The following is a 27433-nucleotide window of genomic DNA, read 5'->3' on the forward strand; positions in this document are numbered from 1 at the left end:
GAGAGAGCTGAGGAGACGCCAGGAGCCCGCCTCGGCGTGGTTGAAGAGTGCCTCGCGTCCTCACCATGGGCGAGCATGGCCTGGAGCTGGCGTCTATGATTCCGGCCCTGCGGGAGCTGGGCAGGTAGGGCCGGGCCGGCGTCTCACGTGCTCTCCCTTCCCAGCCACGCACGTCCCGGCTCCGATCCCCTAACCCAGGCTGCGGCCCTTGTGGAGATGCTCCTCCGCTGACTTGAGCGCTTCTCCCTCAGAGAGGCCGTTGAAAGGACGCGGGGCGTCGCCGCAAACCTGCGGGTTGCGGATCCGAGGGGAGGGGTAGTCGGCTGGCCCCACTTTACCTCAGCGGCGCCGGGGAGCTCGTCCCTCTCCCCCCCCACCCAAACCCCAGGGGGATTGCCTCCGCAGCGGGAGGGAAAGGTCCCTTCCGAACACTTTCTGGTCACTTTCCTACATTCATTTGCTTCTTGAAAGCCTCTTTCCTTACATGGAGTACTTGACGCATGGACTTTCCCTAGTTTCTGTGCTTTATGATCGCTGGTGGAGGGATTGATTTTTACCTTTACGTTTTGACCCAAAACTACCCTCGGAAGAAAAATCACTAGTTCTGATTTCTGTCAAGGAAGGCCAGTTGCTAGGAAAAGTTCGTTTCTAAGTGAAACCATATGCCATTCTGGAGATGGGACCCCTTTCATATCGATCATCCAGTCCTCAATCCGTTATTTTAGTCAGAAACCCCAGGGATCGGCCACAAAATCCACAGAATATAAATGTGCACAGAGTATTGCCAACATTTGAAGATAATGTTCCATTTGCAAAAGCTCTTTTTTTTTTTTTCCTTTCTGTAAACCCAAGAGTAAAATCGTGTAAACCAGTATTCTGCCCGAAGAGAGTAGGTAGATGTTGATGGCTGCTGCCCCCATTCAGGACACACACAGCCTTTCCTAAACCTGACCTAAAGACGAGAAGGCAGGGTTTTTGTTCGTTTGCTTTTTTTAAAAAAAAATATTTGTAACCCACTGTGAACAGAAAATAAGTGAGCTTGTACCACTGCTGCAGTTGAACTATCAATTGGAATAGTTGCTTTCCGATTTCTTGAACTGGTTGGAAACTTAGCACACAGCCACAACTGACGTTAAGCCCATGGGATATTTAATTCCCTTTCTTTTTGCAGTGCAGCTGTGTCCATCTCCACTTGTTGACCGTACAGAGACACTGACATTTAGTCTTCCTCGATTACATACATAAGAGGATATAAATGAAGGGACCATACTTGTCTTAACTGAATCATCATATTGTTGTGTGTATGATTTTTTTTCCACTTTGTATGAATGTTGCAAGCATACTTGTGTTAACATTTTGTAAAGTAACATCTACCTTTCTAAAAGAAGATGAAGGCAAGTGTTCATATAGGAAGTTGATGTACACATTTCATCTTTCAGGCTCGATGTGAAGCTCAGTGTACTTTTCCCACCTTACTTTAATATAGAATTTGCTGATTAGTACTTCTCTTCCCTTTTGTTTCTTTCTCTGTGATACTTGTTAGTAAAAATAATAGGATCTTGGATTTATTTTTAGTCGCTTTCATCAACAGAGCTTATAGTTACCTTTCACTCATTTGTAGCCATTCTAAGAGATGGAATAGAAAAACTGACCCATAGTGAATTGTCTGATAATAGTTTTTACTTGTCATGACTTTTTCATTGCAACTGCTTCATTCAAGCTTATTCAGTCTCACAGTATCTCCATGATATAGAATGGAGCAAATATTATCACTGTTTATTAAGAATCAGAGTCACAGAAATTGAAGTACCAAAGTCAGAGAGATAGCAGTTAGTATTAGAGCTGGGTTTCAGATTCAAGCCATCAAGACCTTGTCTCCTCAGTTGTTGTTTTTTTTCTTCATTGACCATGGCAATTAGATATCTGAAAAAAGTAAGATGTTACTGTTTTAATGTGTGGGCTCTTCTTCCTCTGTCTCTCAGGGATAAATTTTGCTTCAGTGTTATTTTCTGTTAGGACTCTTTTCTCTGCCTAGTCTCTCTGGGTGATCTCATCCACTCTTCCTGCCTTCAACTACCACCTGCTATTTGATGACTCCAAATCTGTGTCTCCAAGCCATGTTTCTTTCATCTAGAACCATATATGCAACTGTATACTGGCAGACTATGTTAGCATAACCCATTTGTTCCCTGGGTGTCCTATATGCAGTTAAGACTCAATATATCCAATTTAAATTCTCTGCATATCCCAAGTGGTTTTTCTTTTTGGTTTTTTTTTTTAATTCCTCTTATTCACTGAGGTAGGGATATCTACCGTGCTCACTTATTTTTCCAGACTGGAAATCTAGGAATCATTCTTGACTCCGTATGTGCTTTCGGGCTATATCATTAGTCCTCTTTCCATCTTCACTCTCTTCCTCAGTAACTTTGTCTAGTCCCATAACTTAAAATACCATCTATATGCTGATAACTCCCAAATTTATCACTCTAGCCCAGAGATATATATTAGGTTGCTTACTCAACATCTATACTCAGAAATGAAAATTAACATATCCAAAGCAGAACTGCTGATTTGTTGTCCTTAAACCTGTTCCTTCCCCAGCTTATTGTAAATGTAGGAACCAAAAGCCTAAGAATTATCCTTGATTTTTTTTTTCCCTTACCCCTTAATAATCCATCAGCAAGTCCTGTCAACTGTACCTTTAAAAACACTTTTTGGGCTTCCCTGGTGGCGCAGTGGTTGAGAGTCTGCCTGCCCATGCAGGGGACACGGGTTCGTGACCCGGTCCGGGAAGATCCCATATGCCGCGGAGCGGCTGGACCCGTGAGCCATGGCCGCTGAGCCTGCGCGTCCGGAGCCTGTGCTCCGCAACGGGAGAGGCCACAACAGTAAGAGGCCCATGTACCGCAAAAAAAAAAAAAAAACCACTTTTCACCATCTCCACTGCTATCACCAAAATTTCTTATCTGGACTATTACAGTAACCTCTCAGCTGATCTTTCCATTTCCACTTTTACCCACTTACAGTGGATTTCCCACTTAGCAACCAAAGTGATTTTTACAACTATAAATCATATTGTAGATTATATAACATTACTCCCCTGCTCAAAATCTTCCTTTGGTTTTCCAGCATACTTAGAATAAAATCCAAATTCCTTCCCAGGGCCTCTAAGGTCTGCCACAATCTGGCCTCTGCCTACCTCTGACCTCATGGCCTTGCTCATCCTGCCTACCTCATCCCTCCCTTGCTCACTCTACTCCAATGACATTCGCTTTATTTTTTTTTTATACACCAAGATCATTCCTGCCTTCATTCCTTTGCACTCGTTTCTTCTCTCTGAACACTGGCTAGTTCCATTCAGTTGTCATTTCCAAGAAGCTTCTCTGACCTTCCTGTTTAAAATTACTTTGTAATCACAAGATCTTTTCCAACAGTGATAGTTGCCATTAAAATGTTAAATGGGAAATGAGAGGGAGATGAGGGGCTGGGGAGCAGCAACATTAGCCACTAGAGGAGGTTTGGATGGTGAGAAGAAGCCAGTCATGTGAAACTGGGAGGAGAAGTGTCTGAGATGGAATAGAAAATACAAAGATCTGTAGGTGGGAATGAGGCTACTTTTTAAAGAGGAGGAAGAAGCCTGGAACATAGGGAGCAAAGATGGGAGTAGTATTAAGGATGGAAGAGTAGGCAGAGGCCAGATCCTTTAGCACTTTATAGGGCAGAATGAGGAATTAGATTTTATTTTAAGTTCAGTGGGAAGCCACTGGGGTGTTTTAAACAGAGAAATAACGTAATTGAATTCATGTTTTAGAAACATGTTTAACCTTCACTCACCTGCTTAGAACCCTTCAGTGTCCCATTGCCTTCAGTACAAAATTCAAACTTGTTAGTCCTTTGCGCTTTGACCTTATCTTCCCTCTTCAGCTTCATTTCCAGATACTACCTCCCTGTTCTTTGGCCATGTAGAACCTCTGACAGTTTCTAGAGCAGCTTATGTTCTTGTTCCTGACCCTTTGCACATGTTGTTTCCTCTGCTGGAATACTCACCTTCCTTTCCTTATTTTACCTGCCTAGCCCCCTAGGGACTCAGCTTTGTGTCATCTCCTCCAGGGAGCCTTGACTGATAGGTCCTGCTCAGGGCTGAGTGTCCCTCTTACGTTCTGTCTTGGCTCTATTAACACTTAACCATGCTGTGTTAAAACTGCCTGCTTACTTTTTTGTCCTTTAAACTACGAATTCTTTTAGGGCAGATATATGGTACCTTGGTTTTCCTGGCGTTTGATACTTGCCCCACGGGAGGTTTTCAAGTGTTTGTTAAATGTATCCAAACTTTATGTGATAAATTACCACCCAAATGTTACTGTATACTTTTGAAAAAGTATACCCTCTTAGCTCAGTACCAAGGTAGAGGTTGCAAAATAAGAAATCCTTACTCTTCCATGAATTTCTTTATTCTGATAGTACATCTAATAAATGACAATCACTTCACCTTTATAAAAAAATGATTTTTAAAAATTATGCAAATGAAATATGAATGCATAACCTTTTTTACAGAGTTACTTTATAGGAAACTCTGACCACCAGCCACAATCCTGGTTCCTCTCCACCACAAACCTCCTCATTAACATTTTTAAATGACACTCGTCAAATTACACTTGGTTTATGACAAAATCTCCTGACTTTGTCTAAAACAATTCATGTTATCTTGTAATTTCAGACTTAAAATTTTTTTTGTTATATTTAAATCTGTGATGTCCTATAACCTACTATGGACACCAGCCAAATGTTGCCACTGAGCGTTTCACATGTGGCTAATCTAAACTGAGATGTGCTCTAAATGTAAGATACTGGGTTTCAAAGACTTAATTACCACCCCGCTCCAAAAGGAATGTAAACAATGTCATTAATAATTTTTATATTATTACATGTTCAGATAATATTTCGGATATATAATTGGGATTAAAATTGCCTGTTTCTTTTTACATTCTTAATGTGACTACTAGAAAATTTAAAACTACACATGTGGCTTGCATTGTATTTCTGTTGGTCAGTGCTGGTTTAAATAAGATAAGAAACAAAATTTTTTCTCTTTCACGTATAAATACAACTACTTGTTCTTTGATTCTGTACACCTAGAGTTTATATTACTTGCAAATATTTATTAACTTCAGTAACTTAGTTGTTTTCTATCAAGCAAGACACAGTTCTAGGTGTGGTATAGGGGATGCAAAGGGAAGTGAAACACATTTTCTCTCCTGCAGGAGCTTATGGTCTAGTGGTGCTGCAGGAATTCATAGAGAAATAAAACATAGTCTCCACCTCTAGGAGCCTATGGTCTAGTGGCAGAGAACAGGTAGATAGATATTCCACAGGTCCGAAAAAGTTTATACATTAAGGATGAAGGAGACACAAGATGCAGAAAGATTCTTATGAACCGTTCATTCATTCAGCAAAATTTTTTGGAGTGTTTACTATGTACCAGGACCATTTCCATCATGGCAGTTATTGCTGTAGATGCCTTGGATCCTGTACGTAATCAATTAGGATTGGACTTTGTGATTGAATAATCAAGAAAATAATTAACCTTCTCATTTTTTCTTTTAGCATTGTTTAAGTGGGAAAACATGTACATTTATAGTACTATGTGGATGTTATAAGTTGTTATTTATATGAAATACATAATTTTATTTTGTGTAAATAACCAGCTTACCTACTATATCCTCAGCTGTTTTGTCAGTAGAAGTGATGGAGTGAGCTAATCATTTATACACAACTTTCCATGAATCCTCTCTGCAGAGCTAGTTATTTCCTGCTTTGGGTGTATATGACACCTGATTAAAATTATTTGTGTGCTTTCTTACCCTCTCCCCAGTGACTTCCTTGAAGCAGGGCATCTGGTTTTATTTGTGTTTTGAATTTATTGTATTATTAAAGTCTGTACTCATCCTTTCCTCCTGTATTAATAAATATATATTAATGATTGTCATTAGGATTAATGATAATCATCCTGTCCAAGGATTATCTCTTTACTTATACATGGTCCCAGGAAGGAAAGCCAAATTTCAAGAATCAATTGTTCAAGTCTTTCCATCTTAAGGGAAACAAAACAAAACCCTCTTGACCTCATATATTCCTTTAGTTACCACTAACTCCCAATTCTTCTCTTCATTCCATGGTCAAGCTTTAGAGAGAGCATGCTATTCTCAATATTCACATTTCATCTGTTTTTCACCCTTTGCAATCTGGCTTCTGCCTTTATCTCTACACTAAAACTTTAAAATCCAAAGGACATAAAAAAATTAACTCAAAATGAATCAAAGACCTAAATGTAAAACTATAAAACTCTTAGAAGAGAACTCTTAGGGGAAAAGCTTCCCGACATTGGATTCGGCAGTAACTTCTTGGCTATGACACCAAAAGCATGACAGCGTATGAAAAAATAGATCAAATGTAAAATTAAAAAGTATCAAAATTTAAAACTTTTGTGCAGCAAAGGACAGTATCAACAGAGTGAAAAGACAACCTATGGAATGAAAGTAAATGTTTGCAAGTCATATATCTGATAAGGAGTTAATATCCCCAAAATATTAAGAACTACAGCCCAGTATCAACAACAAAAAGCAACCTGATTTAAAAATGAGGAAAGGGTCAGTAGAGTATGAGACTCTCAAAAATGAGGAAAGGACTTAAATAGACTTTCTCCAAAGAAGAAAGACAAATGGGCAAAAAGCACAGGAAAAAATGTTCAACATCCCTAATTATTAGGGGATTGTGAATCAAAAGTACAATGAGATACCATTGCAGACCCATGAGGATGGCTGCTATTTTAAAACAACAACAACAACAAAACCAACAAGTGTTGGTGAGGATAAGGAAAAATTGGAACTTTGTAAGTTGTTGGTAGCAATGTAAAATGGTGCAGCTACCGTGGAAGCAGTATGGCAGTATCTCAAAAAACTAAACATGGAAGTACCATATGATCTTGCATTTCCACTTCTAGGTATACACCCAAAATAATTGAAAGGGACTGAAACAGATACTTATACACCCATGTTCATAGAGGCATTAGTTACAGCAGCCAAAAGGTGGAAGCAATCCAAGTGTCTATGGAAACATGGATAGATAAATAAAATGTGGTATAAACACAGTAGAATATTATCTAGCCTTAAAGAGGAAGGAAATCCTGACACGTTACAACATGGATGAACTGTGAAGATGTATGCTAAGTGAAATAAGTCAGTCACAAGAGGACAAATGTAGGATTCAACGTGTAGATAGATGTAAGTAGTCAAATTCATAGAGACAGAATTGTCAGCGGGGGGAATGGGGAGGTATTGTTTAATGAGTACAGTTTCACTTTGGGAAGATGAAAAAGTTCTGGAGAGGGATGGTGGTGATGGTGTAGGATAATGTGAATGTACTTAATGCCACAGAACTGTACACTTAAAAGTGGTTAAAATGGTAAATTTTATGTTAAGTATATTTTACCATAATAAAAAAATATATCCAAAGGACATTTTAACAAACTAGTTTTATTTGATTGTGTGGACAGCTCCCTCCTTAAAATTCTAACCTCCTTGGATTCTAGAACACATCTCTCATTGTTTTTCTTTCTGTTTCTCTGGCCCTTTCCTTTTCTCCTCGTGCCTCTACTAACCTTAACTTTGGGTTCTCTCTGGCTTTCTTATTACTTACTACATTTGCGTTCATATCCAAGGCTTCCACTACTACTAGCTCTAATAGTGGTAGATTATATAATCTCTGTAAGCACCAGTCTCCACATATGCAAATTAGGGTCTAATATCCCTATCTTATTTCTTGTGAAATATGAAATAATACAATGTGTTTAGCCTTGCTTGTTATGTACTATTATATATCGATAAGTTAATCTATATCTCTAGGCTAGGACTTGAGGTCTAGAACTGTAATTACAAAAATCTTTTGGACATTCCACTTAGTTGTTCCCTTGAGACCTTAAACTCAGTATTTCTAAAACTGAATTTTTTTTCTTCCCGTATGTGTGCTTCCACCTGTGTTAACTGTTTGGGTGAATGGCCTCATAATCCAGCCTGGATAGAGGGCTAGATTGATTTATCAGTCTCCTCCATTAAACTGTCTTTCACCTTCCCAACAGTAGCTTCTGATGTGTTGTGTGGCGCATTATAGGTACTCAGTAAATGTTTGTTGATTACACGAATAACTGTATGATTCCTCATTATGTAGTGGAACACAGGCTTTCTATTATTCTATTCCTTGGTTATTTACACAAATCATGGAACTCAAGTTGAGTTCATTCAGGATTCTAGGATACTCTTCCTCTGCTTAATTATTGTATCTCCTTTTAATAATTTTTTTTTTTTTTTTTTTTTTTTTACGGTACACGGGCCTCTTACTGCTGTGGCCTCTCCCGTTGCGGAGTACAGGCTCCGGACGCGCAGGCTCAGTGGCCATGGCTCACGGGCCCAGCCGCTCCGTGGCATGTGGGATCCTCCAGGACCGGGGCACGAGCCCGTGTCCCCTGCATTGGCAGGCGGACTCTCAACCACTGCACCACCAGGGAGGCCCTATCGCCTTTTAATATTATTTTTTCATGATTGTTCTTAAGACTCAATATGTGTATTTTTCCCTAACATTTATTGAATTTTTATTGTGGAAAGTTTCAAACTTACAATAAAAGAGAAAATGGGGCTTCCCTGGTGGCACAGTGGTTGAGAGTCCGCCTGCCGATTCAGGGGACACGGGTTCCTGCCCCAGTCCAGGAAGATCCCACGTGCCGTGGAGCGGCTGGGCCCGTGAGCCATGGCCGCTGAGCCTGCGTGTCCGGAGCCTGTGCTCCGCAACGGGAGAGGCCACAACAGTGAGAGGCCCGCGTACCGCAAAAAAGAAAAAAAAAAGAGAAAATGGTATAACTGATTTCCCATTTCACCTAATAATGATCAATTCATGGCTCGCTTCCTCTCCTCAGAGTACTTTGCAGCAAATTCCAGGCATCATTTTATCAATAAATACCAGTATTTATCTCTAAAGGATAAAGACTTTTTTGACATACCACATACCGTTATCACACCTAAAAATATAATTTCTTAATAGCATCAGATATCTAGTCTGTGTTCAGATATTCCCAATTGTCATATATAGTTTGCTATTTTTATTTTTGATTCAGAATCCAATGTAGAGTCATATATTATAATTGGTTGATATGGCTCTTAAGTTCATTATGGGTTTCTCCTCCTCTCTTTTTTCCCTTGGAATTTCTTTGTTGAAGAAACTGTTTTCTCTTGATTTTCTAAAGGTCTAGATCTGTTCAATAGAAATATAAAGGAAGCCATGTATGTAATAGAAAATTTCTAGTGGCTACATTACAAAAAGAAAGTAAGTGAAATTAATTTTAACAATATATATTATTACCATATTATATTACTTATATGTGGAATCTAAAATATGACACAAATGAATTTATTTATGAAACAGAAACAGACTCAGACATAGAGAACAGACTTGCCGTTGCCAAAGGTGGGGGAGGGGAGGATTCTATTGGGAGTTTGAGAATAGCAGGTGCAAGCTATTATATACAGAATAGATAAACAACAAGGTCCTATTGTATAGCACAGGGAACTATATTCAATATCCTGTAATAAACCATAATGGAAAAGAATATGAATCACTTTGCTGTACATGAGAAACTAACACAACATTGTAAATCAACTATACTTCAGTAAGAAAAAGAACAAGAAAAAAAAAAAGAACAAGAAAAACTTTAAAACCTCACAAAAACCCCAATGTATATTATTTAACTCAGTATATCCAGGTATTATCATTTCAACATGTAATTAATATAAAATTATTAATGCGGTATTACACATTTTTGGTAATGAATATTCAAAATCCAATGTGTATTTTATACTTGTAGCACATCCCAGTTTGGACTAACTACATATCAGGTTCTCACTAGCATGTGATAAGGGCTGCCATATTGCGCAGGGCAGGTCTAGACTTTGCAGATTGGATACTTTGCAGAAGAATACTATCAGTGTCAACATTAAAACTAAGCACATTTGATAAGTTCAACTTTAGAGAATTTTTTACAAATGACGCTATGAGTCCCTTTAAGGGTTAATAACATTTTATTTGTATTTTAGTTCCAGTCCAGAGGAATATAATACCGTTGTACAGAAGCCAAGACAAATTCTTTGTCAGTTCATTGACCGAATACTTACAGATGTAAATGTTGGTAAGAAACAATTATTTCTGATATAAATTTTATAACTTAAATTGTTTTCTTTTCCATGTATACACATTATACTAGCATTTTTCTCCATATAATTTTAGATATATAGTTAGTGTTTATGTTAGTTACTATTTTCAAGCAAGTTCTTTACAATATTACTTGTTACATAATGTGATTTAGGCTTAATGTGATTTAGACTTTTAAAGTAATTCTGTTTTCCTCTTTGTTATCTAGATTTTCTGCTGCTTGCTATGAGTTCTTCTTTGATATATGATATTATTATAGGTAAAAATATTCGGCCAGTTCTGTTTTAGCTAGGTCTTGTGTCAGTGGTTGAGAAACAGTAAATGCCATTAAAAAAAAACTCTTTAAATAAGGGTTGGCACCTTTGTCTATGGGAGGTAATAAGATTCTGTGAGTTGTCGAATCAACTATTTCCTGTTTGTGGCAATCTAAAAGACAGATATTACCAACTTGGCAAGATGGTGTCATATGTGTCATGTCTGTTAAAATTACGTGGAAGGGATAATACAGAGTGGCATTTGGCTCATGGTTTATAAATTTAATTCCAAATTTGACACAGATTTCATGACTTAACAATAGTCATTTAGCCTTTCTTTTTCAATCAGTAAAATTATACGTTCCTGAAAAATAACAAATGACTACTGAATACTTGCAGGATGTGTTTTCATATGGTACTCCATCTGTTTAGACCACTTGTCCTTACCCTGTCTGTTTGACCAACTCCTCATCATCTAGGAATCAACTCCTTCAGGCATATTCCCAGACACTTGTTTCCTCTTTTGTAGATTAGTGCAGTTAACATATAATGACTAGTTTGTCTGACTCCCTCACCTGATTTTGAGGGTTTTTTTAATCCTCAGATTTTCACACAGTGCCAGGCGTATTGTAGGCCTATAGCACATGTTTGGTGAATGGATATATAACAGATGAAAACATGTAATTATTAAACATTTAAAATTAGATAGGATTGTAGTGTGTTTTTAGCCCCATCGGTTTATCATGAGCACTGTGTTGGACATAATTCTTGTCACCAAGTTTAGTTTCTTAAAAGCACTGCCATTTAATTTGTCATGACTCTTTAAAATGAATCTTTTATTGTTTTAGTTGCTCTAGAACTTGTAAAGAAGACAGACTCTCAGCCAACCTCTGTGATGTTGCTTGATTTCATCCAGCATATCATGAAGTCCTCCCCACTTATGTTTGTAAATGTGAATGGAAGCCATGGACAAAATGAGGCCAAAGGCAGTTGTATTGGTAAGTCCTGCTGTTTGTGCATTCATTTTCAATTTCTTCTATGAATTCTACCCTCTTCTGCTCTTCTGAAATACAACATTATAAATATAACAGTATACACATTGTTACACATATTTTTGTCAAATTTGGTATAAACTGAGGGAGCAAAATGGTAATGGTTAGTTTTATTTCATGCATCCTTATTGTTTTCTTTTATTATGAACTAGGTACCCAGAATGGAGTGGAAGTAATTGAATATGTTCATATGCCATTGAAAACTTTAGAAGTTTTCTTTTTTCTGATTTTGGTAATCTCTTTCTTCTAGATCAGGCGTTAGCAAACCATGGCCCACAGGCTGGCCGCCTGTTTCTGTGAACAAAGTTTTATTGGAACACAGCCATGATCATTCGTTTACTTATTGTCTGCAACTACTTCAAAGGCAACACTGAGTAGTGGACATGGAGATCATATGGCCCTCAAGCCTAAAATGCTACTTTTGTCTCTTTATTGGCTTCCTCATAAAGAGGTGTAAAGCACATAGCTTTTTCTTTTTCTGTACAATGCATAGAGTATTTAAAAAATTTTTTACTTGAATTTAAGACTCAACTTTGATAGTATGTCCTCTAAAAAGTCTTTTCTGACTATTACTGACTGCCTACTCTAGGACTGGCTTAGTTGCTCTTTCTTTATGCTGTTAGTACAGGGTGTTCTATATTTCTTCTATCATAGTAGTTTTTAAACTATATTATAAATACCTGTTTGTCTAATATTCTTTGCTATACTGATTTTTAAAAAACAGGTTATAACCCATTTAGTGGGTATTGAAGATGAAATATAATTGACTAGAAAATATCATAGTACATTGCATGTAATAAGTACATGCAATGTACATGTAATAAGTACATGAAACTTTTGTTTCACATATTTAAATTTTAAAAATATGCATATGTATACTGGGTTGTGATATAAAATATATCTCTTAGTTGCAGTTAAGAAGTTCGAGAAACTATATTATAGGATTCAGGAGGACAGGACTATGACTGATTTGTTCTTATGCATCTGAGACAGAGTCACTACTCAATAATATTTGTTGAAGGAGTGATAATTACTATTTATTGAGCCTTTATTTAACTTGAGACACTATGCTGAGAATTTCAAATATATTATCTTACTTGATCAGGGTAGCATATAAAGTAGGTGTCATTATTCCCCTTTCATAGATGAAGTTACAGAAGTTTAGAGAAATGAAAAGTTCACACGACTGATAAGTGGAGAGCTAGGAACTTGTCTGACACCAAAATTGGTATTCTAAATTATTATAATATGTTTCCATTGTGTAGGGAATGTTTTAGACTATTTTGTTAGTGAAGTTTACACTTTAAAAATAAATCATCAAGCATTTAGCAAATTGATTGGCACTCTGATGTATTTATTTATTTAATATCTTTTTTGTTTGTTTATTTCAAAGAATTCAGTAACTGGATCATAACAAGACTTCTACGGATTGCAGCAACTCCATCCTGTCACATGTTACACAAAAAAATCTGTGAAGTCATCTGCTCATTATTATTTCTTTTTAAAAGCAAGAGTCCTGCCATTTTTGGAGTACTGACGAAGGAATTATTATATCTTTTTGAAGATTTGATTTACCTCCACGAAAGAGATGCAACGGGACACTTTGTGGAATGGCCAGTGGTAGTTAGCCGATTTTTAAGTCAATTAGATGAACATGTAGGGTATTTACAACCAGCTCCTTTGCAGTTCATGAACATGCAAAATTTAGAGTTTATCGAAGTCACTTTATTAATGGTTCTTATTCGTATTATTGCAATTGTGTTTTTTAGAAGGCAAGAACTCTTACTTTGGCGGATAGTTTGTGTTCTGCTAGAGTATGGTAGTCCAAAAGTTAAATCCTTAGCAATTAGCCTTTTAACTGAACTCTTTGAGCTTGGAGGACTACCGGCACAACCTGCCAGCACTTTTTTCAGCTCATTTTTGGAATTATTAAAACACCTTGTAGAAATGGATGCTGACCAATTGAAACTCTATGAAGAGCCATTGTCAAAGCTGATAAAGACACTATTCCCCTTTGAAGCAGAAGCTTATAGAAATGTTGAGCCTGTCTATTTAAATATGCTGCTAGAAAAACTCTGTGTCATGTTTGAAGATGGTGTGCTTATGCAGCTCAAGTCTGATTTGCTAAAAGCAGCTTTGTGCCATTTACTGCAGTATTTCCTTAGATATGTGCCAGCTGGGTATGAATCTGCTTTACAAGTCAGGAAGGTTCATGTGAGAAATATTTGTAGAGCTCTTGTGGATGTGCTTGGAGTTCAGGTAGATGCAGAGGTAAGTCATTTGTAAGGTTACTTGTTAAGCATGTAATTTGTTCTTAATTTAAGTGTGTGCATATATGCAAGATTAATAATGAGAAAATAAAATATCTTTAATAATGTACATTCAGAATGGGATGATTTTCATAATCTACTTTGGCTTCCTATTATGGATTTTTAATTTGATTTTAGAAACATTTGTGCACTACATTGGTAATGAACTGCCAATGGAGTTTTAAAGTAGAGTTTGTGAAGTGTAAACATGTTCGTTGCATTATTAATTAAAAAGGAGCCAGTTATCAACTTCATTGCAAAAACTTTGAGCACTCACATAGATTTTTCTTTGACAGGTTATAATCAGTCACTTCTAGAAAACCTATGGGTATATAGTACTAGTCATGCCAAATTATGCCTTTTTTTCCTACTTGGACTGTGGGAGACACTACAATAAAATAGATATACAATAAATTGATTAAATATTTTAGTTTATTTTATCTGTAAGTCTTGCTAGATTTGTAGTATAAAAGAAGTTAGTAATTCCCTTGTAGAATTTTTCTTTGTGTCATTTTGGTTTAGGGAAAAACAGGTTATAGAGAGAAGGATTTGTCTTAGGCCTTCTAAGACTATAGACCATAGTTCTAGATATAGAACTATACATATGTCGATGTATAGACTGTGAAATAATATAGATTAACTTAGGTTTTTGTTTGTCTGATGAGACTCTGAAAATAATTTACCTTATTTGACATCTTAATACCTAATGCATTTTTGCTATGAATAATATAAACTTATTTTCTAAGAATTAGTTTTTTAAATTATTTTTGCTTTCTCAGTATTTGTTGGGCCCACTTTATGCAGCCTTAAAAATGGAAAGTATGGAAATCATTGAGGAGGTTCAGTGCCAAATTCAACAGGAAAACCTCAGCAGTAATAGCGATGGACTGTCACCCAAAAGGCGTCGACTCAGCTCATCTCTTAACTCTTCCAAAAGAGCACCAAAACAGACAGAGGAGTATGACCTTCATTCAGTTTGTATTTAGCCACTTAATAAAACTTTAGTCACTTAAAAATCATTTACGTAAGTGCTTTGACTTAAATACACAAAGAACATTTGTTCTTTCTATAGGTAGTCAAAGGAATGCTTAAAATATCTTAATAGTGCTTGTAGTCTATTCTAGTATAAGAGATTTCATGGCTAAATATGGTTACTTAAAAGACTTTTTAAGTCTTTACTTGCCTAATTTAACTTTTTAATACATGAAAAATCTCTGAGACTTTACATCTATAAGCAATTTAAAAAATGTTAACACACTATTTTTTTGTAATGTAGCCAAAGAATTCCCATGCTTCAGCCAACTATAAAAGTTGTTTTAAATTTCAATAGTTGTAGGGTCCCTGGCAGTCCAGTGGTTAGGACTCGGCGCTTTCACTGCCGTGGCCCAGGTTCAATCCGTGATTGGGGAACTAAGATCCCAGAAGCCGCATGTGGCCAAAAAAAAAAAAAAAATTTCAGTAGTTGCCATTACATGCTATCTTTTGTTTTAAATATTTTTCATATGTGAGCAAAATTATATAAGTTCATATGAATATGAATATCTTTATACTCTGGTTATAATTAATTACAGAACTAAACATGTGGATATGAACAAAAAGAGCATATTATGGAGTGCACTGATACAGAAGGCTGAGTCCCTTCAGGTTTTCCTTGAATTCAATAACCTGAAGAATCCTGTTATTGAGACTTTAGAAGGAATCGCTGTCATCCTACAACTGACTGCTCTGTGTACTGTTCATTGTTCTCATCAAAACATGGACTGGTAAAACAACTTGTATTTTCTGGGTGGGTTTTGTGTAATAAATTTGAATTTATTGTTTTAGAAGACCTCTTTATTCACTTGATTTTTGTGACCTTAGAACACAAACATTTCAGTGAAATAGAAATTTTTTTTTTGAGCACCTGCTAAATGCCAGATACTGTGTTAGGTACTGTACATATCTTATTTAATCTTTACAACAGTTCTGTGAATGAAGTAAATGCTATTATGTCCACTTTACACACTAGAAATTGAGGCTCAGAGAAATTGAGGCTCGTTTTTGTCTGAAGGCTAAACTAACTTTCCTGGGCAGAAAAGTAGAACACATTTTTATACAACTCAGAAGCCAGTGCTCTTCTAGCCAAACGTTTCGTCAAGAGAACTTTGCCCTTTGATCATAAAAGTAGGAATTTAAAAATCGTTAGAGGTATATTTTCAGTTTAGCGTTCTTAATATAGGCTAATTATCAGAAGAAACAAAGTGTGAACCCCCTCTGAAGATTTAGTCTTATTTTTACTGCCACATTATAGACCAACACTCCTGGTTAATTTTTTACATAATCATTTATTCTGTATTTTCTGACTCTTAACTAGCTAATACAAAGTTATGAAGGAGATTTTAAAGAAACTATAATAATTCAGATTGCATTAAATTTGGAATTTGAGATAACTTGAAGGAATAGCTAATTAGGTTGAAGTCTGCCTTTCTCATATACTTAAGAAACGGTTTACACAGGCATATCTTCTGTTATTTTAAAGCCTGGTGGTGTCACATTTAGGTATCATAGATTAGCTTTACCAAATCCTGAGTGATTTAGGCATAAAGGGATTAAACTTAAAATAATAATGATACATTCATTGATATGCGCATTTACTTTGAATTAGTTTAAAGTTATAGGTTAGTTTCATACTCACAATTTTTTTTAATTAGTTTATTTATTTTTGGCTGCGTTGGGTCTTCTGCTGCGCACAGGCTTTCTCTAGTTGCAGCGAGCCGGGGCTACTCTTCCTTGCTGTGCGCAGGCTTCTCATTGCAGTGGCTTCTCTTGTTGCGGAGCACAGGCTCTAGGTGCGTGGCCTTCAGTAGTTGTGGCATGTGGGCTCAATAGTTGTGGCTTGAGAGCTCTAGAGTGCAGGCTCAGTAGTTGTGGCGCACGGGCTTAGTTGCTCTGCACCATGTGGGATCTTCCCGGACCAGGGCTTGAACCCGTATCCCCTGCATTGGTAGGTGGATTCTTAACCACTGCACCACCAGGGAAGTCCCATACTCAAAGTTTCTTTTGGCTTACTACGGTACTAGTTTTGACTATAACAAAATTCATTTTAATTCTATGTCTTAAAAAATGTTTTAACTGCAGCTACTGTGATTTCAAGGACTGTCAACAGAAATGTGAGAAGAAACCTTCAGTAGTGATAACTTGGATGTCTTTGGATTTTTACACAAAAGTGCTTAAGAGCTGCAGGACTTTGTTAGAATCTGTTCAGAAACCTGACCTGGAGGCAATTATTGACAAAGTGGTAAAAATATATGATGCTTTGATGTATATTCAAGGTGAGTACAAAAACCCAATAGATCAAAATAACCTTAAAAGGTAATCAGTATAGAATAGGTTTTCTCTTTTGCCTAAGGCTTAAATATGCAATTGTTGGGACTACCCAAAAGTTTTTTCTTGACTTTAGTTCTATTAAGCTGAGTAATTTGTAAGTTCTGAATTTATTTGTCTAACATTTTGATTTATTCTTTTTCAGTCAATAGAAACTATAACTTTAAAATTTTTGATTTGAGAATCTGAAGAATGCTATGCTTCTTCTCCTAAAAAACATATAAATGCATTTTTTTTTTTTTTTTGCGGTACGCGGGCCTCTCACTGTTGTGGCCTCTCCCATTGTGGAGCACAGGCTCCGGACGCGCAGGCTCAGCAGCCATGGCTCACGGGCCCAGCCGCTCCGCGGCACGTGGGATCCTCCTGGACCAGGGCACGAACCCGTGTCCCCTGCATCGGCAGGCGGACTCCCAACCACTGCGCCACCAGGGAAGCCCCCGTAAATACATATTTTTATAAAGTCACATTTAATTCCTTTGAATTCACAGACCTCAGAACATCATCTCTGTGTTAAGAACCCCTGTTTATTGAATGTTTGCTGTAATTCCACTTGTAAAAGATGTTTAGAATGTCTTTTTTTATTGAAAGAAGACACAGGTAAATATGATTAAAGAAAAGGTATAATTAATCACCTATTGTGTATTTCTGTAGTAAAAACTTCATTTGAAGATCATATCCTGGAAGACTTATGTGGAATGCTCTCACTTCCGTGGATTTGTTCCCATTCTGATGATGGCTCTTTAAAGTTGACCACATTTGCCACCAGCCTTCTAACAGTAAGCCAGAGGATTTCAGATAGCTACTGTAAGTGGTCACAAAATTCTTTATGTGTGATTTGTTTTCTTTTCATTTATCTCTATATAGGACTTCTAACACTTATCATTTCTATTTTTTCAATAATTAGAAGAGAAGGTACATTTTTTAATAATTTAAAAAGAAGGAGTTAGATGTATAGAAAGGAGTAAATTGTAGGATTTGTACATCCTCAACTCTATTCTGCCAACATTGTTCTCCAAAGATGTCATTCCAGTTTATATTTCTGTTAGCAGAATATGTGAGTTCCTGTTGTTTCATATCCTCACCAGCACTTGGCATTGTCAAATTTTAAAATTTTGTTATCTTAAAAAAAAAAAAGAGGGAATTCCTTGCCGTCCAGTGGTTAGGACTCTGTGCTCTCACTGCAGAAGGCCCAGGTTCGATCCCTGGTCAGGTAGCTAAAATCCCACAAGCCACGCAGTGCGGCTAAAAAAAAAAAAGAAAGAAAGAATGTCAGAGACATAACTACCTAAACAAACATGTTTTTTGCTATCTGATGGGTGTTTCAATTTGGATTTCCATGATTATCTAGTAAGATTGGGCATAGACCTTTTTCAGTGCACGTGCTTTATTTTTGGAAAAGGAGCTTTTAATTAAATACTATATGTATTTTAAATGTTATTTGACTTTACAACAGAGAATAAATATGTGTGTGTGTGTGTGTGTGTGTGTGTGTGTATAAAATTAACACTTAGAAATCTTGATTTAATAGACTTAATTTTTTCAGCACCACAGGCACAGTCACGATGCATATTTCTTCTAACTCTTTTTCCAAGAAGAATATACCTTGAGTGGAGAACCGCAGTTTACAACTGGGCCCTGCAGAGCTCCCATGAAGTAATCCGGACAAGTTGTATTAATGGATTTTTTATCTTATTACAGCAGCAGAATTCTTATAACAGAGTTCCCAAGATTCTTATGTATGTATTAATATTTTAATTTGAATATACAACTTGATTGGACAGATATCATATATGCAAATTTATGTTTATTGCTGGGTATATAGAACAAACATTGCTTTTAGTTTTAGAATTAAAAATTTTTTCCTTCTACCTTTTGTTTTACCAGTACTTTTGCCTCAAATTAAACAAGACTATTTAGACCACAAAATTAAGCAAGAAGGTTTAGTACTTTTTGTTTTTTTCCCCATAGAGATAAAGTCAAAGATGATTCTGACATTGTCAAGAAAGAATTTGCATCTATACTTGGTCAGCTTGTCTGTACACTTCATGGCATGTTTTATTTGACAAGTTCTTTATCAGAGCCTTTCTCCGAACATAGACGTACTGACCTCTTATGTAAGAGCCTAAAAGTCACTTCTCAACATGAATGTTCATCTTCTCGACTAAAAGTGTCTGTTTGCAAGCCATTCCTTTTCCTACTGAAAAAAAAATTACCTAGTCCTGTGAAACTTGGTGAGTGGTTTGTTATGATTTATTTAATATTTTACAACCTATTTAAGGGCTTCCCTAGTGGTGCAGTGGTTGAGAGTCTGCCTGCCGATGCAGGGGACACAGGTTTGTGCCTCGGTCCGGGAAGATCCCACATGCCGCGGAGCGGCTGGGCCCGTGAGCCATGGCCGTTGAGCTTGCGCGTCTGGAGCCTGTGCTCCACAACGGGAGAGGCCACAACAGTGAGAGGCCCGCATACCACAAAAAAAAAAAAAAAAAAAAAAAAACCTATTTAAGCTCTGTTTTTAAAATCAGTGGTGGAATTAGGCTAAAGCCTTAAAAAATTAGACTTGCTTGATAGAGTCAATGCTTATGTAATGATCATTCATAAAAGGGATGTCTGGTATTAGACTGTATCACAGAACTAACAATGGAAGTAATTTTTAGATTTTCTAAATGCTTTTGTGATTTGACAGTATAATGGGGCATACCTGATGTTTGTTTCAATATTGTGAGTTTCAGTATTCTATATCCTCTTCAGTGATCCCAGGGACCTTGTTAATGTGTCCCCTGCCACTACTTTGGACCTTAAAACTTCAAATAGTTAGATACTTTGCCCAGCTGAGGAGTATGGATTGTATCTTTGCTGCTTTCCGATGGTAATGGTGTATGGATTTGTTGGGAGCATGAGATGTATACACATACTTGGAAGATTGCTTTGTTTGTGTAATAAATTACAACTTGCCCTCAAGTTTTCAAAACAATGTATGACAGGTGATTTCTAGGACTCCCTAAATCTAGTAATGTAATGTAATGTAATATAAGATTAACAGGGACTGCCCTGGTGATCCAGTGGTAGAAAACCCGCATTACAGTGTAGGGCACGCAGGTTCAATCCCTGGTCCGGGAACTAAGATCCCACACCCGCGGGGCAACTAAGCCCCTGCGCCACAGCTACTGAGCTTGTGCTTCCTGGAGCCTGCGCGCAACAACTAGAGAGAGAAAACCCGTATGCCACAACTAGAGAGAAGCCTGTGCACCACAGCGAACAGCCCGAGCACTGCAGTGAAAGATCCCACATGCCGCAACTAAGACCTGACGCAGCCAAAAATAAATAAAATAAATAAATAACAAATAAATCTGTAAAAACAAAGTAAGATTAACAGTAAGGCTAAGCTTGCCCTTAATTCACAGTTCTTTAGATTAGTGAAATGTGCTTTTAAATCTATCCCAGTAATATAATGATCTACAAAATCTAAGTGACTAGTCATTTTAAAACTTTAAAAAATTCTAGAATTTATTTTAGATTTAAATTATGTGTAACTTTTATTAAGTAAAAGTAAATTTAAATTTATAAGTATTCAGTTTTATAAGTATTCAGTATTTATTCGTTTTAATCCTCCACAATTCTGTGTGCTTTACAAATTTAAACACTAAATATTGACTTTATTAGACAACTTAGCATTCTTTGTAGTATATTATTTATTGACAGTATTTTTATAGTAAAACTTTTCTGTTTACTGTGTTAAATTAAGTATTTTATGCTTTTGCCCTTTAGCTTTCATAGATAATCTGTATCATCTTTGTAAGCACCTTGATTTTAGAGAAAATGAAACAGATGTAAAAATGGTTCTTGGAACTTTATTAAATTTAATGGAAGATCCAGACAAGGATGTTAGAGTGGCTTTTAGTGGAAATATCAAGCATATATTGGAATCCTTGGATGCTGAAGATGGATTTATAAAAGAGGTTGATGATTTTTATTGTAAATTTAAAATTTTATTTTACTTTATTTTTATTTTATTTTATTAAAATTTTATTTTATTTAAATTTTATTTTTTTGTGTTTTCATAAACCTGACTTTAAAAATTTAACTAGTTAATTTTATTGGTCTAGCTTTTTGTCTTAAGAATGAAGGAAGCATATACACATGCTCAGATCTCAAGAAATAATGAGTTGAAGGATACCTTGATTCTTACAACAGGGGATATTGGAAGGTATGTTTGGCAGCTTTTGTATACTTCCTAATTTATTTTGGCCATTTTCCTTTATTGTTTGCCTGCTGTTAGAAATGGTGATAGGAACAGGAATAAAGACACAGACCTACTGGAGAACGGACTTGAGGATATGGGGAGGGGGAAGGGTGAGCTGTGACAAAGCGAGAGAGAGGCATGGACATATATACACTAACAAACGTAAGGTAGATAGCTAGTGGGAAGCAGCTGCATAGCACAGGGATATCAGCTCAGTGCTTTGTGACCGCCTGGAGGGGTGGGATAAGGAGGGTGGGAGGGAGGGAGATGCAAGAGGGAAGAGATATGGGAACATATGTATATGTATAACTGATTCACTTTGTTATATAGCAGAAACTAACACACCACTGTAAAGCAATTATACCCCAATAAAGATGTTAAAAAAAAAAGAATCAAGAACATAAAACAGTTAAAATTCTAATTTGTGTACATTTTTGTTGCAGAGAAGCTTAAGAGATGACTAATAAAAGATTTTCAAGTATTAAAAAAAAGAGAAATGGTGTTAGGAGAGATGTAATGTTATAGGAAGAAGTGTGATATCAGTATGCATTTATTTGTGGATTTCCATTTATTTTCAAAACATTGATGGTAACTTTTTTTTTTTTAATAATTTTAGGGCAGCAAAAGGGGATTTGGTACCTTTTGCACTCTTGCACTTATTGCATTGTTTATTATCCAAGTCAGCATCTGTCTCTGGAGCAGCATACACAGAAATTAGAGCTCTGGTTGCAGCTAAAAGTGTTAAACTGCAAAACTTTTTCAGCCAGTATAAGAAACCCATCTGTCAGGTGAGAGTCAGCATTGGCCTTGACTATAGGAAATAGAATTACTTTGCAAAAGTTAAAAAAAGAACACATATATGTTTTACTTTTCTTGCTTTAAAAAAGAGGTATTTTTAAAAATGGTTTATTTAAAAGAATCTAAATCTCATCAATTTTATATTTTCGTATCTTGGTCTGAAGATATTGTTTATAAATGGGAGAGGGGAAAAATCTTATAATAATTATTATTCTCTATTGTTAATCTGTTAAGAGAAGCCTTTCTGTATTAGCCTTTCTTTTAGTGATAATAAACTTTTTTATGCCTTGATATTATGGATAAGGCACTTTGTTTTAAAAAAAAAAAGGTTGATTCAAGGCTGAAAAGTAAGGATATGTTAAAATACAGGCTTTGCACTGTGTTAGTGGTGTAATCCTTAGCAAGATATTCAAGTTTCTTAACTAAGCCTGGTTACTTCATCTGTAAAAGGGAGTATATGCACAATCTACCTCATTAAGGTTGTTACAAAAATTAAATGAACTAATTTAGGTAATATGTTTAGAACACTGTCCAATACTGTCCTTTATGTTAACTTAAAACATATTAGTTAAATGTTCTTCCTTGTGTGAAAACTAATAAATCATTTTGCTTTAGTTTTTGGTAGAATCCCTCCACTCCAGTCAGATGACAGTGCTTCCTAGTACTCCATGCCAGAATGCTGAGATGCGGAAACAAGATGTGGCTCACCAGAGAGAAATGGCTTTAAATACCTTGTCTGAAATTGCCAATGTTTTTGACTTTCCTGATCTTAATCGTTTCCTTACTGTAAGTTGCAAAGTATAGTTGACTTAATTGAGGTTTTCAATTTAATATTTTGTGTTTATTCCATTCTAGATTTTTTTTAAAGAAAATCTGGCAAGTACAATGTAGACCATAGATTTTCAAATTTGCATGTTTTCCTTTGACTTTGATATGATAATATTACTTATGTTATAAAAGTGAAATACGTGTTGATTTGAGTCATTGCTCTATAGAGTTAGTTATCTTGAAAGGTTCATACTATTTAATTAATGCTAATTAGTTCAGTTTACTGAGCCCTTATGTCTTTAGTGCTATGATTGGTTCCGTTGGTAATGGAAAGTCTAATATGATCTTACCTACCCCTAAGGAGTTGGAGTAATATAGTACAAACTAGTGCTGTAGATGACCTGTGAATTCAGATGATAGAGTTTGTAGTATGGAGTAGTTTGGGAAGCCTTTGAAAAGTCATTAGTGGGGCTGAGGTTTGAAAGATGGATGGTGTAGATTATCTTCTTATGTTTTCCTGAAGGCAAAGTTTATTTTTCTTAGTTAATATTATAATAGTGATCCATGCAGAATTTTTCTCTACAGTATTATCATATTTTAACAAAGTTAAATTGGACAAATCCTAGAAGGAAATATGATACTATACACTAAGGACCACAAAGATATTCTTACTTTTTCCCTCAGTAGTTCCATCTGGGAGCCCCAAAGCACAGATGTTTATTGCAACATTTTCCAAGTAGCAAATAGACAAAACCCAGAGAAGAAACTAGGTGTCTAATATTTAGGTCCTAGAATATTATGTACCTTAACATAATAATTATAAATAGTTTAGAGAAACTACCTTATAATGTCATAACAGTCTTACAGGATTAATATTAAGTTGAAAGGCATAACAGAAATAAGGTTTAAGTGTCTCTGAGGGCAGGGCCTGAGTGTTATTTGCTGTCACATCTTCAGTGCCTAGGATAGTGGCTGACATGTAGTAGTTGTTCATTAGATACATAATAAATGAAAGATCAACCATTTTATGTTTGGGATTTTGTGTATTATTTTATGAACGAGATCTTAAAGGAAACCAAAATCAAAGTAGATTTCTTGCCATGTTGGAATGGTGGGTGTGTTAAAAAGGTTTTCTTTAATATTGCAGCATCAACTTTTTAATTTAAAAAATTTAAAATATTGTATTTATGGCTACTCTTGCTTATTGTCTAGATACTATAGTTAGCTCAAATAGTAAACCAGGCTTGGAACCACTGCCTTAAGAGCATGAGTACATTTTAACACATACTCATGAGAAATTATTTTCTTTGCTACTTGTACATTAGCTTATTTATTGTCTGTCTCTCCCCTTCTGCAGTGTAAACTCTGTGCCATCAGGGACCTTGTCTATTTTTTCACTGCTGTATCTGAAGTGCCTGAATCGTAATAGATGCTCGTTAAATATGTGTTGAATGAATAAATGGTATATCTGAATTCAGATATGTTGTATGTGGACTCCAAATTTGTGTGGCATTTTAAATTATTTTTGAACATAGCTTATATGAATATTTTATCACCTGGACAAATGTACTTTTTAGTAATTGTAGTGTTTCTTTTTCAGAGAACGTTACAAGTTCTGCTACCTGACCTTGCTGCCAAAGCAAGCCCTGCAGCTTCTGCTCTCATTCGAACTTTAGGAAAACAATTAAATGTCAATCGTAGAGAGATTTTAATAAATAATTTCAAGTATATTTTTTCCCATTTGGTCTGTTCCTGTTCCAAGGATGAATTAGAACGTGCCCTTCATTATCTAAAGGTAATTGAATATTTGTTTATATTTTACTCTTTTGTTTAAATTAGCATTATAGGAAAGCTGTTGTGACATTCTTATAGGAAATAGAGTGAGTAGTTTATAGTCTATCTGTAATTTATAGTCTATCCTAGGGTAATATAAGTTCAAATGGTACGTAAATAAGCTTTGCCCTGGGCCAAGGAGAGTATTAAATAGAATTATTCTTTTGTTATATTCTTTGATTGTTTTACCATAATGGTATATGATAGGTAGTCATCCATTCATGGATCAGATTCTCAGCTAATTTCATATTTTTTTTTTAATTTTATTTATTTATTTATTTTTATTTTGGCTGTGCCGGGTCTTAGTTGGGGCATGCGGGATCTTCACTGTGGCATGCAGACTTCCTAGTTGCAGCATGCAGACTTCTTAGTTGTGGCATGTGGGCTTCTTATTTACAGCACACGGACTCTTAGTTGTGGCATGCATGTCGGATCTAGTTCCCCGACCAGGGATCAAACCTGGGACCCCTGCATTGAGAGCATGGAGTCCTTCCCACTGGACCACCAGGGAAGTCCCAGCTAATTTCATTTTAGAATTTATTAATTGATTGGAGCTGTAAAATGACTAATGATATGCAAGTGATTACATCTATTGGAAGAGGCAGTATCCTTCAACTGTAGTACAGTGTCAGCCCTGAGTTTAGTTACTTAGTGCTCTGATTACAGTTTGGCCCAGTTTCTTGCTAGTTTTCAAATTTAAAATTATAGCTTGTGTTTCTTTTTTTGGTGTTATAGTAGCAACAGTATCTGAGCAATAAGAGGCTGTATGGGGACAAGAGAACCTATCAGATATGCATATGTAACTCTACTCTTTTTCTCTGATGTTAACTTATTTCACATATTTCATGATATGCCAGCTATGGATCTCTTTCCACATGAGACTTTTTGAATATTGAGTGTATTTATTCATTTTGAGAAAGAAAATCTTTATTGTAAAGGTGGAATGATAATAACATTTCAGTGCTTCTTACTACATGCCAGAAATTTGGCTAAACAATTTTTATGGATCATTTCACTTGGATAACTCCTCACAGTTACCCAGTGAGATAAAAGTACTATTTTTCCATTTGATAGATGAGAAAACTAAGGCAGAGAAAGGTCAGATTAGGTTACTTGTCTAAGTCACAGCACAACTAATAAATGATAAAGCTGGAATTTAGATATCAGCAGTCTGACCAGAAAGACTGTGCTCTGAGCCACTGATTTTCCTGTCAGGGTTACATTTCCATGAATAATGAGTGAATGACATTTTGAACCTTTATAGAAAACTAGACTCCGTTTTTAAAATTTTATTTCAAAATAAAGTCTGATCACTTATTTTCATTACCTGTAGCCCATGGCAGACCTACCAGGAGAAATCAAGGTCAGAATCCTTTTCCAATGACTTTTTTATATCATTAGTAATTCTTGTCACCTGATCTAGAGCTCCTGATTAACTAATAGTGTATTAAAATCAGTATACTTATTTCCAAGATACTAGTATGGAGAAAAAAAAACTTGTTTCTTAAATTTCTGAAATGTGTCTTTGGGTTAGAATGAAACAGAAATTGAACTCGGGAGCCTGTTGAGACAAGATTTCCAAGGACTGCATAATGAATTATTGCTACGTATTGGAGAACACTATCAACAGGTTTTCAATGGTTTGTCAATACTTGCCTCATTTGCATCTAGTGATGATCCATATCAGGGCCCAAGAGATATCACGTCACCCGAACTAATGGTAAGGAATATGTTGTATGGGTTTTTTGCTTGGTTTTTCTCCTTTTTGTGGCTTAATTATGAAATTGGAGAAACAGGTGTTTTATATATTTTCCAAATGTTAGAGATTTATTTAAATTTTCAATTGGGATTTTTATTTTGAAAAGGCTGATGATTTAAATTACATGGTCACAGCATACATATTAGCATTGAAAAATATGCATTTTCATATGATCTTAGATTTTATTTTTTCATTGGGTAAAAATGTTCATTTTTCTTCACCACTTTTTCACTGTAGATTAGAGTGCGTTTGTAGCTCCCCACGCTACCCCTTCCGTGGCATGACATGCTAACTTTATCACTTCTAACTATATTTAAATCCATTGTTAGATTTAAGATAAGTTAGAAAATATGTTATTCCTTTTTCTTTCCTTGTCTTAAATTCGTATCTGAAATCATCTTACTATTTTATTTCTTCACCTGAAAAAACATAAATCCTGAGGCTTACTATTTTTTCTTTTGATTGCTTTCATTCTTTCAAGAGACTCAAATTTTGCTGATATTTTGCTGATATTTTGACTATCAGCAAAATATCTTGAGAGGTTTCTATCTCTGCTTTCTCATTTCCCATTCATTCTTTAGCTTATTCTAGCCTGACTCTGTTCTAAATATTCTACTGAAATTCTCATCTTAAGGTCAAAAGCAGTCTTCCTGCTATCACATCTAATGGTCACTTCTCTTTTCCTATCTTATTCGGCTTCCAGTAGCATTCAGTACAACTGACCATCCTTTCTTATGTGGCATCTGTGACACTGCATTTTCTTGATTTTCTTTTTGCTTCACTGTCTACTCATTCTTTTTTTT

General features: G+C 35.9%; 1 protein-coding gene across 1 annotated transcript in view; it reads left to right on the forward strand.

The window, feature by feature from the left end:
- ATR (ATR serine/threonine kinase) overlaps window positions 1-27433 on the forward strand; it is a 103985-nt gene continuing 76552 nt past the window's right edge. The window contains exons 1-16 of the mRNA XM_060149694.1: window positions 1-124; window positions 10140-10231; window positions 11357-11506; window positions 12954-13831; window positions 14649-14827; window positions 15441-15632; window positions 16987-17180; window positions 17884-18036; window positions 18776-18968; window positions 19201-19463; window positions 20998-21188; window positions 21336-21436; window positions 22089-22260; window positions 22886-23056; window positions 24639-24833; window positions 26406-26591. Of these exons, the coding sequence (XP_060005677.1) occupies window positions 66-124; window positions 10140-10231; window positions 11357-11506; window positions 12954-13831; window positions 14649-14827; window positions 15441-15632; window positions 16987-17180; window positions 17884-18036; window positions 18776-18968; window positions 19201-19463; window positions 20998-21188; window positions 21336-21436; window positions 22089-22260; window positions 22886-23056; window positions 24639-24833; window positions 26406-26591 (3369 nt within the window). The 5' untranslated portion in view covers window positions 1-65. The remainder of the gene's footprint in view (window positions 125-10139; window positions 10232-11356; window positions 11507-12953; window positions 13832-14648; window positions 14828-15440; window positions 15633-16986; window positions 17181-17883; window positions 18037-18775; window positions 18969-19200; window positions 19464-20997; window positions 21189-21335; window positions 21437-22088; window positions 22261-22885; window positions 23057-24638; window positions 24834-26405; window positions 26592-27433) is intronic.

The sequence above is a fragment of the Lagenorhynchus albirostris genome, chromosome 5 (assembly GCF_949774975.1).
Source record: "Lagenorhynchus albirostris chromosome 5, mLagAlb1.1, whole genome shotgun sequence".
NCBI classification, from domain to species: domain Eukaryota; kingdom Metazoa; phylum Chordata; class Mammalia; order Artiodactyla; family Delphinidae; genus Lagenorhynchus; species Lagenorhynchus albirostris.